The 17,964-nt window shown below is 38.8% G+C and overlaps 1 protein-coding gene across 4 annotated transcripts in view; it reads left to right on the forward strand.

Annotated features, from left to right (window-relative positions):
* DOCK3 (dedicator of cytokinesis 3) overlaps positions 1–17,964 on the forward strand; it is a 597,071-nt gene that overhangs the window by 531,689 nt on the left and 47,418 nt on the right. For all 4 annotated transcript variants that reach the window (XM_081794945.1, XM_081794946.1, XM_078443039.2 and 1 more), the window contains 5 exons: positions 3,901–3,995; positions 5,755–5,830; positions 6,356–6,456; positions 6,720–6,778; positions 9,225–9,373. In XM_081794945.1, the coding sequence (XP_081651071.1) occupies positions 3,901–3,995; positions 5,755–5,830; positions 6,356–6,456; positions 6,720–6,778; positions 9,225–9,373 (480 nt within the window). The remainder of the gene's footprint in view (positions 1–3,900; positions 3,996–5,754; positions 5,831–6,355; positions 6,457–6,719; positions 6,779–9,224; positions 9,374–17,964) is intronic.

Raw genomic sequence — 17,964 nt, forward strand, 5'->3', positions numbered from 1 at the left:
GAGAGAGAGCAAACACTGAAGCAGGGTGAGGGGCAGAGAGAGAACCCCAAGTAGACTCCACAGTCAGCTCAGAGCCCAGTGTGGGGTTTGAACTCACCAACCCATGAGATTATGACCTGAGTGGAAATCAAGAGATGGATGCTTAACCAACTGAGCCACCCATGCACCCCCTAATACACATGTGTTTTACTTTCCCAAATTTCCTTCTACTATAGATTTCTAACTCCCTTCCATAGTGGTTGAAGAACATGCTTTATATGATTTCATTTCTCTTAAATATATTGAGGCTTTTTTTATGGACTGACATACATTCTGTCCTAGAGAAGAGAATGCATATATCCTTCTATGTGTATCCTGCTATTGTGGGATGGAGTGTCTATGTTATATGTCTATTAGGTCTAATTAGTCTATAGTATTGTTCAAGATTTCTTTTTCCTTGCTGATACTCTATTTAGTTGTACTACACATTATTGAAAGTGGTATATTGAAGCCTCCAACTACCATTGTTGAATTGTCTATTTTTCCTTTTAATTCTGTCAGATTTTGCTTCATGTGTTCTGGGGTTCTGTTTTAAATGCATATATGTTAATAATTAAGTCTTTAAAACATATTGGCTCTTTAGTTATTATAAAATGGTGGGTTTTTCTGGTCTCTAATGACAGTTTTTGTTAAAGTCTATATTGTTTAATATCAATATAGCCATACCAGCTCTCTTTTGGGTACCATTTTCATTGAGTATATTTCCTATCCTTTTACTGTCAATATATTTATGTCTTTGAATCTAAAGTATGTATCTTGTAGACCACATATAATTGGATAATGTTTATTTGTTATCCATCTTTCCATCTCTGCCTTTTGATTAGAATGTTTCATTCATTTACATTTACTGTAATTACCAATAAGTTAGGATGTACATCTGCCATTTTGCTGTTTGTTTCATATCTGTCTTATATCTTCTTTGTCCCTCTTTTCCTCCATTTATCCCTTGTTTTATGTTAAATAAATATTTTTAGTGTGCCATTTTAATTCCTTCATTGTTTCTTTTAGTATATTTTTAAAGTTATTTTCTTAGCGATTGCCCTGGGAATTACAATTAACATCTTAAAACTATCTACCAATTTCATTTTATAGTATACAAAACCTTGCTCCAATAAAACTCCAGTTCTTTCCCCTTTTTGTGCTGTTACTGTCATATAAATTACATATTTATATATTATAATCTCATCAACATAGTTTTATAAATATTGCTTTATGCAGTTGCCTTGTAAATCAAAAAGGAAAAGAGTAAATGAATTTACATATATACTATCTTCTATATTTACCTATATAGTCACCTTTCCTAGTGCTTTATATTTCTTTATATCAATTAAGTTACTTTTATTTAAGTCCGAGAGACTCCCATTAGTATTTCTTATAGGGCAGGTCTACTAATAAATTCTCACAGTTTTGGGGTTTTTTTTTTTTTTACTCTTAAGAATTTTTTTTTTACATTACATTTTTCTTTACATTAAGAATGTCTTAATTTTGTCTTCATTTTTGAATGATAGTCTCGCTAGATTCAGGACTCTTTGTTCATGTTATTTCAGTACTTTGAATATGTCATTCTAATACCTTCTGGCCTCCATCATATCTGCTGGTAAGTTACCTATTATTGAAAATCATTTGCACATGATAAATTATTTTTCTCTTGTCGCTTTCAAGATTCTCTCTTTGTTTTTGGCATTTGGCAGTTTCACTATGATATGTCTGTATATAGATTTCTTTGATCTTATCCTATCTGGAGTTCATTGAGCTGTTTGGATGTGTAATTGGAGTTTTTTCATCAAATTTGGGTTAACCAATATTCCTTCAGAAAGTTCTTCAACATCTCCTCCTCTTTTTCTCTCCTCTTTTTCTGATTCTCCTATTATTTGTATGTTTTTACAATTGGTGGTGTCCCACAGGTCTCATGCTATGTTTGTTTTTCTCCATATTTTTCTTTCTGTTCCTCTGAACAATCTCAGTTGACCTATCTTTTAAATTTGCTGATTCTTTCTTCTGTCAGTTCAAATCTGCTGTTGAGCTTCTCTAGCAAAATTTACATTTTAGGTATGGTACTATTAAACTCTAAAATTTCTACTTAATGCTTTTTAAATAATTTATATCTATTTTATCGATATTCTCTATTTGGTGAGATAATGTCCTTGTACTTTCCTTTAATTCTTTGGCATGGTTTCCTTTAGTTCTTTGAGGGTATTTATAACAGCTGATTTAAAGTCTTTTCCTAGTAAGTTCAGTATTTGAGCTACCTCAGGTAAAGTTTCTCTTGACTTCTTTTTCCTGTGTATGGGTCATACTTTCATGTTTAATTTCACATCTTATAATTTTTTTGTTGAAAACTGGAAAATGTAAATAATGTGGCAACTCTGGAAATCAGATCTCACCCCACCCACCCCACATCCCAGGATTAGTTGTTGTTGCTTTTTTTTGTTTTGTTGTTGTTATTGATATTTGTTTACTTGCTTGTTTAGTGACTTTCCTGGACTAATTCTTTAATGTCTGTATTCTTTGTTGTGTGAAGCCACTGAGGTCTTCATTCAGTTAGCTTAGTGGTCGGCTAACACCTAGACAGAGATTTCCTTAAATGCCTTAAGCCAATAAGTCTTTGATACTTTGCTAAGTGTCTGTATGCATGTATTGGGGCTCACCTTCAGTGCTCCAGCAGTTTACATTATTGCCTTAGCCTTCACTTCCTACTTCTCATAGAGCCACAAAGTCAGCCAGGGTGAGAGATTAGGTTTCTTCGGTCTTTCCTTGGAATATGTACAGCCCTAACATGTGTGTGGACTTCCAGATTCCCAGGTATATGTCAGAGATTTTCAAAGTCCCTATACACACACACACACACACACACACACACACACACACACACACACACACACATATATATATATATATATATATATATATATATATATATATCTCATTCCCCAGATTTTCTTTTAACTCTTCTGGCAATTTTCTTACGTGTTCTGATATGGCCTCTTCATGCAGCTGGGATGTTAAATCCTTATGGCTGATTTTTTTCCCCAATAAATGCCCCCAAGTAAAAGGCTCTTCTCACTGAGTAAGCTCTGAACCAGATCGAACAAGCTCTCTGAATGGGAATTTCCTAGGTTGCTGCCAGACAGATAGAAAAGTTAACAATTTTCTGAGGACGGCACTTTTGAGGGAGCTCCAAAACCATTTTGTCCCTTCTAGTGAATGCTAAGCTGCTGGTTTTCACTATTACTGTGGTTCTGCAGTTGCTTGTTTTCAAGGATACCATGGAGGTAGGAAGAAGAAGGGGATGGGAATAGGGCAAATTAAAATGCAATGAAGTCCACTGTTCTACTAAGATTCAACCCATTTTTCTTGAATAGCACTCTTTGGATTGTTGTAAGTCCTTGCTTAACCTGTCTTTGCCAGTATTCTCATTGCTTTCATATAGGAGCACATTTTTGGAGGTCTTCATTCTGCCATTCCTAAAGTGCTTCTCCTGTCAATGTGTTCTTAACATCCACGAAAGCAGATTCTTAGCATGAAGTGCCCAAGGGCCAGGACCCAAAGAATGAGACCCACAGACCCAGTTGGATACCGGTTCTGATGGGCTGTAATTTTCCCTATGCTTTGGGATTTAGGTACTAGGCTCAGTGGGTACAGAGCTGCATCTGTTCTACCCAGTTTGGGTCTTCTCCCATCTGGCCTACATCTGACTCTCATGCAGTCCTCTAAAAGAGAAGTAACTCACAAAGGGAATCGGAATCTGACCCACTGATTCCACCCATTCTTATGGTCTAGAGGTCAGGAAAGCCCTGTTGAGGAAATGCATGCTGTAGTAGTAGTGGTGGTATCTCACATCAGATTTTCCTCCTGGATCAGGAATTCCTGCTGAAGATTTTCTGTGTGTTCCGGAACCTGATGAAGATGAGTGTCTTCCCTCGGGACTGGATGGTGATGAGACTTCTCACAAGCAAGTGAGTGTGGAAGCACCAGCATCAACAGAGCTATTCTCAGACTAAGGAGAGAGAGTGTGTGTGAGAGGCAGAGAGAAAGCAAGACAGAGATGATTGCCAAGGCCTTGGGGACAGAGAGAATAGGGTAAATGTGAAAAATGTTTGGAGGCACAATCAGCAGGACTTGACTGTTTACCATAAATTCAAGAAGAAAGCATTGAAGATAGTTCAAAATGGAGTCTTAAGTGCCTGGCAGATGATGCCATGGTTCATATAGAAAAGGAATACAAAGGATGTGAAATAATAATACCCAGAGAAGGTTCCTCCTTGAGGAAGACCTGTTTCATGGACCACTGGCCTTTGTTGCTCTCTAGTTGCAAGCAGTATCCCAAGCCCTCCTCTTCATTTGATTTGTGTTGTCTGCCAGATATTGCTTGCCTCCCACAGCTAATGCTCATTACCCAACCAAGACCTGGCTGTAAGGCTTTGACCACTTCTGAGTCCAGCCACAGAATTCACCCTTAGACTGCCCCCAGTCGCCTGTTCCATTCATATTTCTAGCCTGTACTTCTAATTGGCAAACCAGGAGAGTGATGCAGGTGGTAAGGTGCTAACTCATCTGGTTTCCCTCCACTCAGGAGAAAGCCCCTTGGTTTCCACTTTCTAGCCCTCCGCCTTCTCCCACTGATTCGCTTTTTATGTTGGCAATACATGTAACATAGTGGCATTATTTATGTTAGATATTCACAAGGTATCAGTACGGTCTTTCCACTTTGTATCTTTTATGGAGCACTTTTTTTCTTTTTTCAAAATTGCAAACATTTTATAGAGAACAGAAGAATGGTTATAAACAAAGTTGCACATGTATTTCCTCAAATCATGGATTTTCCATTTGACTGTCTTTTGTTTCTTTCTCTTAGCTCTACTCAGAGCACTTCATGGTCCTCCTCAGCCCATCCTACAGGAACAACCTCTTCTTTTAAGGCTTTTACCTTTCAAATTTGTTACTTCCTGTGCTGGTGGACTGGTCTCTCTAATGCACTTTTTTTTTTGCCTTGCCTCTCTTCTGCACCAAAGCCAGGATAGTCAGTGTTAGACATACGTTCTTTTGCCTGGCACCTAAGGCCCTCTGTAATCAAACCCTTACCTGCCTGTCCCACTTCATTTCCTCTCTGCTTTAACCTGTGCCCTTGACTCTGGCAAGCCAGGCTCCCATTGCTCCTTGTATTTGCCCAGGCTAAAATTGAGAGTGATATTCTAGACCAAAGGCTGAAAACAAATGACTTATAGATAAAAATAATAGTATATGATAAGAGTATATGATAAAAGGGATTTAATCATTATAAATGCTTATTATCAAGTAAAATAAAATTATTCTCTAAGTTCTCTGGTAGTCATTATATACATTCATTACCCAAAAGTCCTCAAAATACTAGAATCACTCTTTGAACTAGAAGAAATCTTAAAGAACCAACTAACTTCCCCCACCCCTGTTATAGGGAGGGACCCTTGGGCTCAGGCAGAAGTTGTACCAAGGTCAGGTAATGGCAGAGCCAGGCCTAGAACCCACTGATGTTCTATGCTGTCCTGCCAACTATGGAGCATTTCTCCCAGACCAGTTTTCTGTGAGGTTTCTGCCATCTATCCATTTCCCTCATAGTTACATCTTAGATGAGAGCAAGTTGTACTCAAGATGTTTACTCATAGGTCATAGATGCTAAGTTGACAGATGCCATTGTTAGTCTTTTAACTCTGCCAATGCCTTGTTCCCTTACTACAGTATTATAGTCACTACTGTCCAGTACCTGTCTTCTGCACTGCACAAGAATTTTACAGAGACAGACTTCGACTTTAAGGTAGGAGCTCCTGAGATCCATTGCTATATTTGTAATAACACTAGAAAGCCAAAAAACAAGCTCACTGTTTTTGTTCCTGTTTTTGTTTTACTTAAAATTAACAACCATTTTATTTTACTCACAATTTTTCAGGTCAGGAATTTGAAATGGACTTAGCTAGGTGTCAGATGTGTGGCTGGGAGCTGGGGCAGGCTCACTGGGCTTTTGCTTTGTTAATATGCTCATAGTATTGAACCACTTCCAAGTTTGATAATGACTAGGATATGACCCAAGAGTCTCCCTTTTGGAGGTACCGGGAACCAGACATCCAGGAGTAGGCTTTCTAGGCCAGAAACAACACTGTTGGTTTTAAGAGGAGTCAAGAAAGAAAAAAAAAAGTTGTTTGCAAAGACATTTATAAAGGAAAAAAACCAAAATCTTAAAATTGTAAAATGAATTCTGTGCTACATCCATATATTTAGAATCTCTCCTTGCAAGGTTAAGGACTTGGGCTGTCACAAGTTTTCTCTTTCTCTGTCTCTCTAGGTGTGGAATTCTTATTTTAGCCTGGCAGTTCTGTTCATAAATCAGCCAAGCCTTCAGCTAGAAATCATCACTTCAGCCAAGAGGAAGAAGATTATAGATAAGTAAGACATATGTTTCTTATTCACCTCCCTACCACACATCCAGATAGGGTTATGTTTCCATGAGCGGTTCCTCAGATGTCCACAAGATTCTCACTGGGTAGCTTTCCAAAGAGCCAAATGTGAGAGTTCAGTTGACAGCCAAATGACGTAGTGCTGGGGGAAGCATTAGAGACAGTGCTGAAGTGCTAGCCTTATTGGGTTTATAGCCTCACCTTCCTGAACTTTCTCCCACTGAAAGCTGGATCCTGTGTTATTATTTCCAGGTATGGGGACATGCGTGTGATGATGGCTTATGAACTGTTCAGCATGTGGCAGAATTTGGGTAGGTCTTTTCTTCCTATTTTTCCCTTCCACATATTGCATAGCCAAATAAAAAGTGATAAGACTAGTAACTTCCCCCAGGTTTTATGGATGTTAATTCAGACCAAAGTGACCTTTACATATCTTTAACATAACACCTCAGGTGTAAGTTGCCACACATGTACACGGAGCCTTTTTGAGGGAGAGTTAGGCTGAGAAGCAAGACCCCAGTAACACACATGCACGTTCCCTTTTTTGAGAAATAAAGTCCAAAGGAGAAGAGTATGAAGGCTCTAGGAGTTTTTTCCAGCTTAAGAACTGATGCCAGTAAGATCTTCTGTACTCTTCATGTCCCAGTCCAAAAGTGGCAGACTCAGAAACATAGATCTTTTTTTTAATTAAGTTTTTAATTTTAATCCCAATATAGTTAACATACAGTGTTATATTAGTTACAGGTGTACAATATAGTGATTCAGCATTTCTGTACATTACTCAGTGTTCATCATGCTAAGTGCACAGAAGCATAGATCTTGGAAATACTCAGCACATGAGCAAGGGCAGCTATTCATTTCCATAAATATTGAAACATCTTTTGGGTCTCTGGTATTCAGGCCATGCAGATCAGGTTTCTGCCACCAGTTGCACGAAGATTGCATGCAAGAAGGGAATTGCAGCCCCTAGGTGAGATTGATTTTAGCTCCCTTTCCTTCAGCAGCTTCTCTAATACCCAGTGCTTTGGATCTGAAATTGTCAGATTGTTTGGTGGAATCCTTGTATTGCCCTGGTGACTAGGAGAGCCATCCTTTGGTATTATAGGCTTCTGAGTGGCCTCTCAGGATACTAGAGAAGCTGTTACCCTGAAAAGCCATTACCCTTCCTAGCTCTTACTGTTTTCAAATGAGTTCATGCCTCTGAAGCCTTAGGAATGGTAGTCGTAAAATCTCCCAGTCCTCCATTAACCATCTCAGTCACTAACCCTGAAGCAGCAAACAAGGTGGGAGGCATTCCTGCCAGTGAAGATTAGGGCTTCCTTCTGTGAGTGGGGATACATTTCACCAAGCAGGCTTTCCAATTCAGTACTCTTACACCCTGCATCCAGCATAGTCTGGGTATAGGTCTTAACCCTGAAGTTGACTCTGAAATTCCCAGGAACACAAGGTACTAATAAACTGTACCAAATACCAAGATTGGAATATGTAGAATCAGCCTCAGGGCTAATATTGGCCCCTTAGATAGGCTTTCACAATAGAAGAAACCAAAAAAGATGCCAAATTTGCCTGGTAAAGCTATTCCTGCCTCTATCTTGTGTGTGTGTGTGTGTGTGTGTGTGTGTGTGTGTGTGTGTGTGTGTTTGCGTGTAAATGGCATTTTCTGGTCCTCAAGAATGGATTTTACTTGGCTATAGCAATCATTACACTGGTCCACAGTTTGTCTCCTTTATAGACTCTGAAGGACTGAAAGTAAAGGTCTGTAAAATGGTTCACTCTGTTCCACCACTGCAAGAAAGAGAAAAGTTCTGTCCCACAGTCCTCAGGACTGGCCCTGGCTTCTGAGAACATGCCCCAGATTGCAGGCCAGTCAAGGAAGCCTGCATCACCCACTTCCCATGGAAAGAATGTTGGGGGATGAGCTGGTCTAGTCTGTGTAGATGCAGTGCTACCATCAGAGTGCAATGTGAAGACAAGGGACAGACATGGGGAGGAGCACAGACAGAGTCCCTGAGCCATTCTGTCCAAGTAGGGCTGCGCAGGAGGCTCCTGCTAACTCAGGAGGAAACCTTTTGGGCAGACATGAGCACAGACTTTGAAGAGGCCCATGAACTTCAGGCCTCTGGTGGCTGGACCAGGGACTATGAAAATCTCATCACTTATTTATTTTTATTTTTTATATTAAATATAATTTATTGTAAAGTTGGTTTCAATGCAACACTCAGTGCTCATCCCAACACGTGCCCTCCTCAATGCCTATCACCCACTTTCCCCTCTCCCCCACCCCCATCAACCCTCAGTTTGTTCTCAGTATTTAAGAAACTCTTAAATGCCTTTGGGCTAGAGGTAGAGACCCCAGGGATAGTTTATTGTGTTTAAGCAGAAATGGATAAATACTCCTTGCTAAATAAATGCTGAACAATATGAAACTGTCATAGGTTACTCAGAAATCCTATTCTGTCTAAAGTAGTGAACTCTGTTCCTTGACCTTGGAATGATTTTCGGGTAGTTTCCCCATAAATTCTTTGGAAAGGCAATTTATGCCTGTTGAACATTTGTTTTAGCTGGGATGGGCCAGTTTTATCTATGAATTCTAAAAAGCCAAGGAAACGAGTATCTCAGAGAGCCATAGGGGAGAGCTTGCTTTCCTCTCAATGTTTCCAGGGCAGATGAAAGTATCTGCTATGGCCACACTTGGGAAGCTTCTATAGAAGGAGCAAAGAAAGCATAAACTAATATGTATTGGGTTTTGTTGTTCAGGTGAACATAAGATCCACTTTATTCCGGGAATGATTGGTCCTTTTCTGGGTGTGACACTGGTCCCACAGCCAGAAGTACGGAACATCATGATTCCCATCTTTCATGACATGATGGACTGGGAGCAGAGGAAAAATGGCAACTTTAAACAGGTAAGATGACAGCTTCTCTCCTCTGAATGGACCCCTTCTGCCCAGGCAGGTTATCCAGATGGCCAGACTATGTTTCTAGTGGGAATGGCTACAGCCCATCTTGGCTTGCCCATCTTGAATCCTGTTCAAGGGTTTTCCCTTAATTGCTGACCAGAATTGATTTGTGGATTCTCTTCATGAAGCTAGAGGTCAGAAAAGAATAATAGGAAAGGAATGAACATGATATAAAGAAATTTTCTGTTCAAGGAGAGAGTGACTGAGACTGTGATCAAGTTTCATTCAGGAGAGGCCCTGGGAGCATAGTACCCTTCCTCTCTGGTGCATGGTCCAGGCATTTCTAGGGCTAGAGCCAAGATCATATGACGTCTCATGGCTCATGGTAGCCCAGAATTTCATAGACTCCTGCACAGAGGGGTGGGTCCAGAAGGTATAAGCCCTTAGCTTCTGACTTAGTCACTTCAGACTGTTCCTCTATGCATATCTTCTGCCACCTCTAAGGCAGAGGAGATGGCCCCTGCCTTTTTATGTGTAGCTCCAAGGAATAGGGCTAGGACCAATAGTGGTCAGTGGTAGGGAAGCTGATTTTAGCTAATAAAAGAAGTAACTTGCTAGCAACAGGAACTGTCCAGTGTAAGCTAGCCTGCTTTGGGAGATGGGGAGTTCTTTGCTGGTGATTCTCAAGCAGAAGCTCCCAGGAGACCTCTAGAAGAAATTTATGTATTGGATTGGAGACTGTACCAGTTTCCCAGTAAGCTCCCTCCTAACCCCGTGACTCTGAGATAACCAGTGGTCTTGTAGTGAGTAGTTGTAACAGTGAGGAACAGACCAGACAGACAATAATTTTTAAATTCTTACTTGTTTATTTGTTTGTTTTTAAGTTTACAAAGAGCAGAATTCATTCTTTGTGATTTAAAGTTCTGTAAATTTTGATAAACACATAGTCATGTAACCACCACCACAATCAAGATTTTTGAAATTCCTAAGAATTCCATCATGCTACCATTTTGTAGTCAAACCTTCCCCCTACCTTTAACCTATGACAGTCTGTTCTCCATCACTGTAGGTGTGCCTTTTCCCGAATGTCATTTGAATGAAATAATGTAGAATGTAGCCTTTTGAGTCTGACTTCTTTCACTCAGCATAATGCCATCCAGAGGTTCATCCATGTTGTTGCACTTACCAATTTTTCTGTTGCTGAGTGGTATTCCATTGCAGTTATTCACTATTTCAAAGACATTTGCACTATTTCCACTTTTTGTTGGTTATGAATAAAGCTATTAAAAATATTTCTTTACAGGTTTTTGTATGAATATAAACTTTCATTTTTCTTAGGTAAATTTCTAGGAATAGGATTGTTGGCTATTGTAAATGTATGTTTAACTTTATAAGATGCTATCAAATTTTATTCCCAAATGGCTATGCCATTTTTTCTTTTTTTTTAATATAATTTATTGTCAAATTGGCTTACATACAACACCCAGTGCTCATCCCAACAGGTGCCCTCCTTCCTGCCCATCACCCACTTTCCCCTCCTCCACTCCCCATCTACCCTCGGTTTGTTCTCAGTCCTTAAGAGCCTCTTATGGTTTGCCTCCCTCCCTCTCTGTAACTTTTTTTTCCCCTTCCCTTCGCCCATGGTCTTCTGTTAAGTTTCTCAAGATCCACATATGAGTGAATACATATATCTGTCTTTCTCTGATGGACTTATTTCACTTAGCATAATACCTTCCAGTTCCATCCACATTGCTGCAAATTTGAAATCCCAGCAGCATTGTATGAGAGTTTTAGTCCATATGCTCATCAGAATTTGATATCATCTCTTTGTGTGTGTTTTTTAGCCATTCTAATAGATACATAGTTGTATATCTTGGTGGTTTTAATTTCCATTTCTTTAATGATTAATGATGTTGAGCATCTTTTAATGTGTTTCTGTCTTTATATCTTCTTTGGTGAAATGGTTATTCAAAACTTGTATTCATTTTAATTGGGTTATTTGTTTTCCTATTGTTGAGTTTGAGGGTTCTTTATGTATTCTAGATGTAAGTCTTTTGTTGAATATATGATTTACAAATATTTCCTCCCAGTCTTTAGCTTGGCTTCCCACTTACAATAGTGTCTTTCACAGAATGAAAATTTTTAATTCTTATGCAATCCATTTTATCAATGGTTTTCTTCTATAGATCATGCTTTTGAGATCATATCTGAGAAATCTTTGCCCAGGACCATGAAATTTTTTCTCCTGTGTTTCTTCTAGAGGTTTTATAATTTTATATTTAGATCTATTACCTATTTTGAGGTAGGCTTTGTGTAAGATGTGAAGTATGGGTCAAGACTTTTTTTTTCCTTTTCACACATGGAGGTCCAACACCTTTGTTAAGAGAAAAACTATTCTTTGTCAAAAATCAGTTCACTGTATGTGTACAGTTCTCTCCACATGTACATAGTATACAGTTCTCCAGTCTTTCCATTGATCTATGTCTTACCTTTCACCATTCCCACACAGTCTTGATTATGGTAGCTTCATAGTCTTAAAATCAAGCGGTGTGAATTCTCCAAATTTTTTTTTTCAGTATTGTCTTACCTATTCCAGTTCCTTTTCTTTTAAGTCTCAGAATTAGCATGTCAATATCTGCAGAAATTACTGCTGAGATTTTGGTTGAGATTGCATTATAATCTGTAGATCAAATTGGAAAGAATTGATATCTTAGTAATACTTAATCATACTTCTAGTCCATTAAGGCAATATATCTTTCCATTTTTTAGGTATTCTTTTATTTTTTCATTAATGTTTTATAGTTTCAGCATACAGATTTGTACATGTTGTTAGATTTATATGTTAAGTATTTCCTGGGTTTTGGTGCTATTATAAATTATTCTGATTTTTAAATTTTACTTTCCAGTTGTTTGTTGCTAGTACATAGAAATACAGTTGTTTTGTATATTAATATTATATCCTGCACCCTTGCTAAACTTACTTATTAGCTGTAGAAGGTTTTGGAGATTCTTTGGGATTTTCTATTTAGTTAATCCTATCACTTTCATTTTTTTATGAAATTTCTTGTCAAATTGGTTTCCATACAATACCCAGTGCTCTAATCCTATCACTTTCAAACAGAGACAGTTTTATTTCTTCCTTTCTAATCTGTATGCCCCTTATTTTTTTTTTCTACTTCATTGCACTGGCTAGGACCTCTGGTCTGGTGTTAAATAAGAGTGATGAGAGTGGACATCCTTGCTTTGCTCTTAATCTTCAGGGGAAGTATTTGGTGTTTCACAATTAAGTATGATGCTAGCTAGTTGTAGGTTTTTTATAAATGTTCTTTATCATGGGTAAATAGTATTTAACATAAGAATCCATTTTTGGAGTGTGCAACTCTAATGCCTTCATTTCTTCAGAAAATAATAACTTCAAACAGAAAAGAACTTAATTTTCTTTTTTTTCACAACCTTCTAAATTATGCAAAATGTACAACTGCCTGATGAGAGAACCTAGTTATGGAGAAGCAGATGACATTGCAGAACTGCACCATGGGTCACTGAGTTTGTTAAAAGAGGGTCTAGGCTGTATTCCACCATTACGACTAGTGAATAAAGAAGGATAACTTTGTGGAAGACTAAGTTGGAACTCATTTCTCACACTTTAAGACTCAGCTGTTAAGTTGTGTTCTTTCCCTCATTAAGGCTATCGTGGGGTTCCTGGACAGCTCAGTCAGTTAAGTATCTGACTCTTGATTTCAGCTCAGGTGATGATCTCACAGTTTGTGGAATTGAACCCCGTGTTGGGCTTCACGCTGGCAGCACGGAACCTGGAATTCTCTCACCCTCTCTCTGCCCCTCCCCCGCTTGCACACGTGCACTCACTCTGTCTCTCTCTCTCTTTCTCTCTCTCGAAATAAATAAACTTTAAAAAAAGACTATCATGAAAAATTGATATCAAGCAAGCCATGTAAACCTTGTTGACTCTGGTAAGCAAAATCTTGCTTCTGCTTCCCTTTGCCACCAAATATTTTTAAAAAGTGGTCTACTTGTGGCTTTCCAGTTTTCCAAGCACCATTTGTTAAAGAGACTGTCTTTTTTCCATTGGATATGCATAGGGGCACCCCAATGTTTATAGCAGCACTTTCAACAATAGCCAAATTATGGAAAGAGCCTAAATGTCCATCAACTGATGAATGGATAAAAAAAATTGTGGTTTATATACACAATGGAGTACTACATGGCAATGAGAAAGAATGAAATATGGCCTTTTGTAGCAATGTGGATGGAACTGGAGAGTGTTATGCTAAGTGAAATAAGTCATACAGAGAAAGACAGACACCATATGTTTTCACTCCTATGTGGATCCTGAGAAACTTAACAGAAGACCATGGGGGAAGGGAAGGAAAAAGAAAAAAAAAAGGTTAGAGAGGGAGGGAGCCAAAACATAAGAGACTCTTAAAAACAAGAAACTGAGGGTTGATGGGGGGTGGGAGGGAGGAGAAGGTGGGTGATGGGTATTGAGGAGGGCACCTGTTGGGATGAGCACTGGGTATTGTATGGAAACCAATTTGACAATAAAGTTCATATTTAAAAAAAAAAGTGGTCTACTCTTTTCATCCCCACATTTCCATTTCCCACCCTCCTATCCATCCAGTCTAATATGTATTGTATACCCACTTCTGTTGAAGTTGCTCTCTGCAAGAACACCCATAACCTTTGGGGCACCTGGGTGGCTTGGTCAGTTAAGTGTTCCATTCTTGATTTTGGCTCAGGTCATTATTTCACAGTTCGTGAATTCGAGCCCCATATCGGACTCTGCACTGACAGTGTGGAGCCTGCTTGGGATTTTCTCTCTCTCCCTCTCTCTCTTCCCCTCCCCTGCTCTCTCTCACTCTCAAAATAAGTAAATAAACATTTTTTTAAATGTTAAGAAAAAAATACCACCCATAACCAAATTACCAAAATTTTCGTCTTGATTACAGTTGTGCTATCCACAGCTTTGGCTCTGTTAACTACTCCCCTACTTCTTCCCACCTACTAAAAATATTTCTTCTAATTATAAAAACAATAGGTATTTAATGTAGAAAAATTAAAATTCAGATAAGCTATAATGAAAAAATTTAATCCATAATCCTACTATTTTAGTAACTTGTGGGGGAGACAGGGTATGTCTTTTTAGACTGTTTTTTCCCCGTACGTAGAGGTTTTTAAGTTAAAAAATGGAATCATTGTGTATATTGGGGTTCAGGGGCCATTGTGTGTATTGACTTTTAATCTCCCCTTTTTAGTAACATGTTTTCATCACCATCTCTTCATGTCAGTTCATGATCCTCTGTCCTGCACTCAGTTTAGAGGCTACACAGTAGTCCATTGCATGGCCTACCCCACAATGTATTTAGTCAGCTCCTAGTTTTAGAAACATAAGTTCATTCCAAATTGTTGTTGTTAATATTGCAAAACACATATCCATTCCTAATTATTCTCTGAGATAAACTTCTCAATTGTAATTCCAGGGTCAAAGAGGCTTCCTTAATTAGGTTCTTTTTTTTTTAATATGAAATTTATTGTCAAATTGGTTTCCATACAATACCCAGTGCTCATCCCAACAGGTGCCCTCCTCAGCACCCCTCACCCACACTCCCCTCCCTTCCACCCCCGCATCAGCCCTCAGTTTCTTGTTTTTACCAGTCTCTTATGTTTTGGCTCCCTCCCCCTCTAACCTTTTTTTTATCTTTTTCCTTCCCATCCCCCATGGTCTTCTGTTAAGTTTCTCAGGATCCACATAGGAGTGAAAACATATGGTGTCTTTCTTTCTCTGTATGACTTATTTCACTTAGCATCACACTCTCCAGTTCCATCCACATTGCTACAAAAGGCCATATTTCATTCTTTCTCATTGCCACGTAGTACTCCATTGTGTATGTAAACCACAATTTCTTTATCCATTCATCAGTTGATGGACATTTAGGCTCTTTCCATAATTTGGCTATTGTTGAAAGTGCTGCTATAAACATTGGGGTCCAAGTGCCCCTATGCATCAGCACTCCTGTATCCCTTGGGTAAATTCCTACCAGTGCTATTGCTGGGTCATAGGGTAGTTCTATTTTTAATTTCTTGAGGAACCTCCATGCTGTTTTCCAGAGCGGCTGCACCAATTTGCATTCCCACCAACAGTGCAAGAGGGTTCCCGTTTCTCCACATCCTTGCCAGCATCTATAGTCTCCTGATTTGTTCATTTTAGCCACTCTGACAGGCGTGAGGTGGTATCTGAGTGTAGTTTTGATCTGTATTTCCCTGAGGAGGAGTGACATTGAGCATCTTTTCACGTGCCTGTTGGCCATCCGGATGTCTTCTTTAGAGAAGTGTCTATTCATGTTTTCTGCCCATTTCTTCACTGGGTTATTTGTTTTTCGGGTGTGGAGTTTGGTGAGCTCTTTATAGATTTTAGATACTAGCCCTTTGTCCGATATGTCATTTGCAAATATCTTTTCCCATTCCGTTGGTTGCCTTTTAGTTTTGTCGGTTGTTTCCTTTGCTGTGCAGAAGCTTTTCATCTTTATAAGGTCCCAGTAGTTCATTTTTGCTTTTAATTCCCTTGCTTTTGGGGATGTGTCAAGTAAGAAATTGCTATGGCTGAGGTCAAAGAGGTCTTTTCCTGCTTTCTCCTCTAGGGTTTTGATGGTTTCCTCTCTCACATTCAGGTCCTTTATCCATTTTGAGTTTATTTTTGTTAATGGTGTGAGAAAGTGGTCTAGTTTCAATCTTCTGCATGTTGCTGTCCAGTTCTCCCAGCACCATTTTTTAAAGAGACTGTCTTTTTTCCATTGGATGTTCTTTCCTGCTTTGTCAAAGATTAGTTGGCCATACGTTTGTGGGTCTACTTCTGGGGTTTCTATTCTATTCCATTGGTCTATGTGTCTGTTTTTGTGTCAATACCATGCTGTCTTGATGATTACAGCTTTGTAGTAGAGGCTAAAGTCTGGGATTTTGATGCCTCCTGCTTTGGTCTTCTTCTTCAAAATTACTTTGGCTATTCAAGGCCTTTTGTGGTTCCATATGAATTTTAGGATTGCTTGTTCTAGTTTCGAGAAGAATGCTGGTGCAATTTTGATTGGGATTGCATTGAATGTGTAGATAGCTTTGGGTAGTATTGACATTTTGACAATATTTATTCTTCCAATCCATGAGCAAGGAATGTTTTTCCATTTCTTTATATCTTCTTCCATTTCCTTCATAAGCTTTCTGTAGTTTCCAGCAGACAGATCTTTTACATCTTTGGTTAGGTTTATTCCTAGGTATTTTATGCTTCTTGGTGCAATTGTGAATGGGATCAGTTTCTTTATTTGTCTTTCTGTTGCTTCATTGTTAGTGTATAAGAATGCAACTGATTTCTGTACATTGATTTTGTATCCTGCGACTTTGCTGAACTCATGTATCAGTTCTAGCAGACTTCTGGTGGAGTCTGTCAGGTTTTCCATGTATAATATCATGTCATCTGCAAAAAGTGAAAGCTTGACTTCATCTTTGCCATTTTTGATGCCTTTGATTTCCTTTTGTTGTCTAATTGCTGATGCTAGCACTTCCAACACTATGTTAAACAACAGCGGTGAGAGTGGGCATCCCTGTCGTGTTCCTGATCTCAGGGAAAAAGCTCTCAGTTTTTCCCCATTGAGGATGATATTAGCTGTGGGCTTTTCATAAATGGCTTTTATGATGTTTAAGTATGTTCCTTCTATCCCGACTTTCTCGAGGGTTTTTATTAAGAAACGATGCTGAACTTTGTCAAATGCTTTTTCTGCATCGATTGCCAGGATCATACGGTTCTTACCTTTTCTTTTATTAATGTGATGTATCACATTGATTGATTTGCGAATGTTGAACCAGCCCTGCAGCCCAGGAATGAATCCCACTTGATCATGGTGTATAATTCTTTTTATATGCTGTTGAATTTGACTTGCTAGTATCTTATCGAGAGTTTTTGCATCCATATTCATCAGGGATATTGGCCTGCAGTTCTCTTTTTTTGCTGGGTCTCTGGTTTAGGAATCAAAGTAATGCTGGCTTCATAGAATGAGTCTGGAAGTTTTCCTCCCCTTTCTATTTTTTGGAATAGCTTGAAAAGGATAGGTATTATCTCTGCTTTAAATGTCTGGTAGAAAGAATGAAATATGGCCCTTTGTAGCAACATGGATGGAACTGGAGAGTGTTATGCTAAGTGAAATGAGCCATATAGACAAAGACAGATACCATATGGTTTCACTCTTATGTGGATCCTGAGAAACTTAACAGAAACCCATGGGGGAGGGGAAGGAAAAAAAAAAAGAGGTTAGAGTGGAAGAGAGCCAAAGCATAAGGGACTCTAAAACTCTGAGAACAAACTGAGGGTTGACGAGGGGTGGGAGGGAGGGGAGGGTGGGTGATGGGTATTGAGGAGGGCACCTTTTGGGATGAGCACTGGGTGTTGTATGGAAACCAATTTGACAATAAATTTCATATATTGAAAAAAATTTTTCAAATAAAAATCAATAAATAAATAAATGTCTGGTAGAATTCCCCAGGGAAGCCATCTGGTCCTGGACTCTTATTTGTTGGGAGATTTTTGATAACTGATT

The sequence above is a fragment of the Panthera onca genome, chromosome A2 (genome assembly GCF_046562875.1).
Source record: "Panthera onca isolate mPanOnc1 chromosome A2, mPanOnc1 haplotype 2, whole genome shotgun sequence".
NCBI classification, from domain to species: domain Eukaryota; kingdom Metazoa; phylum Chordata; class Mammalia; order Carnivora; family Felidae; genus Panthera; species Panthera onca.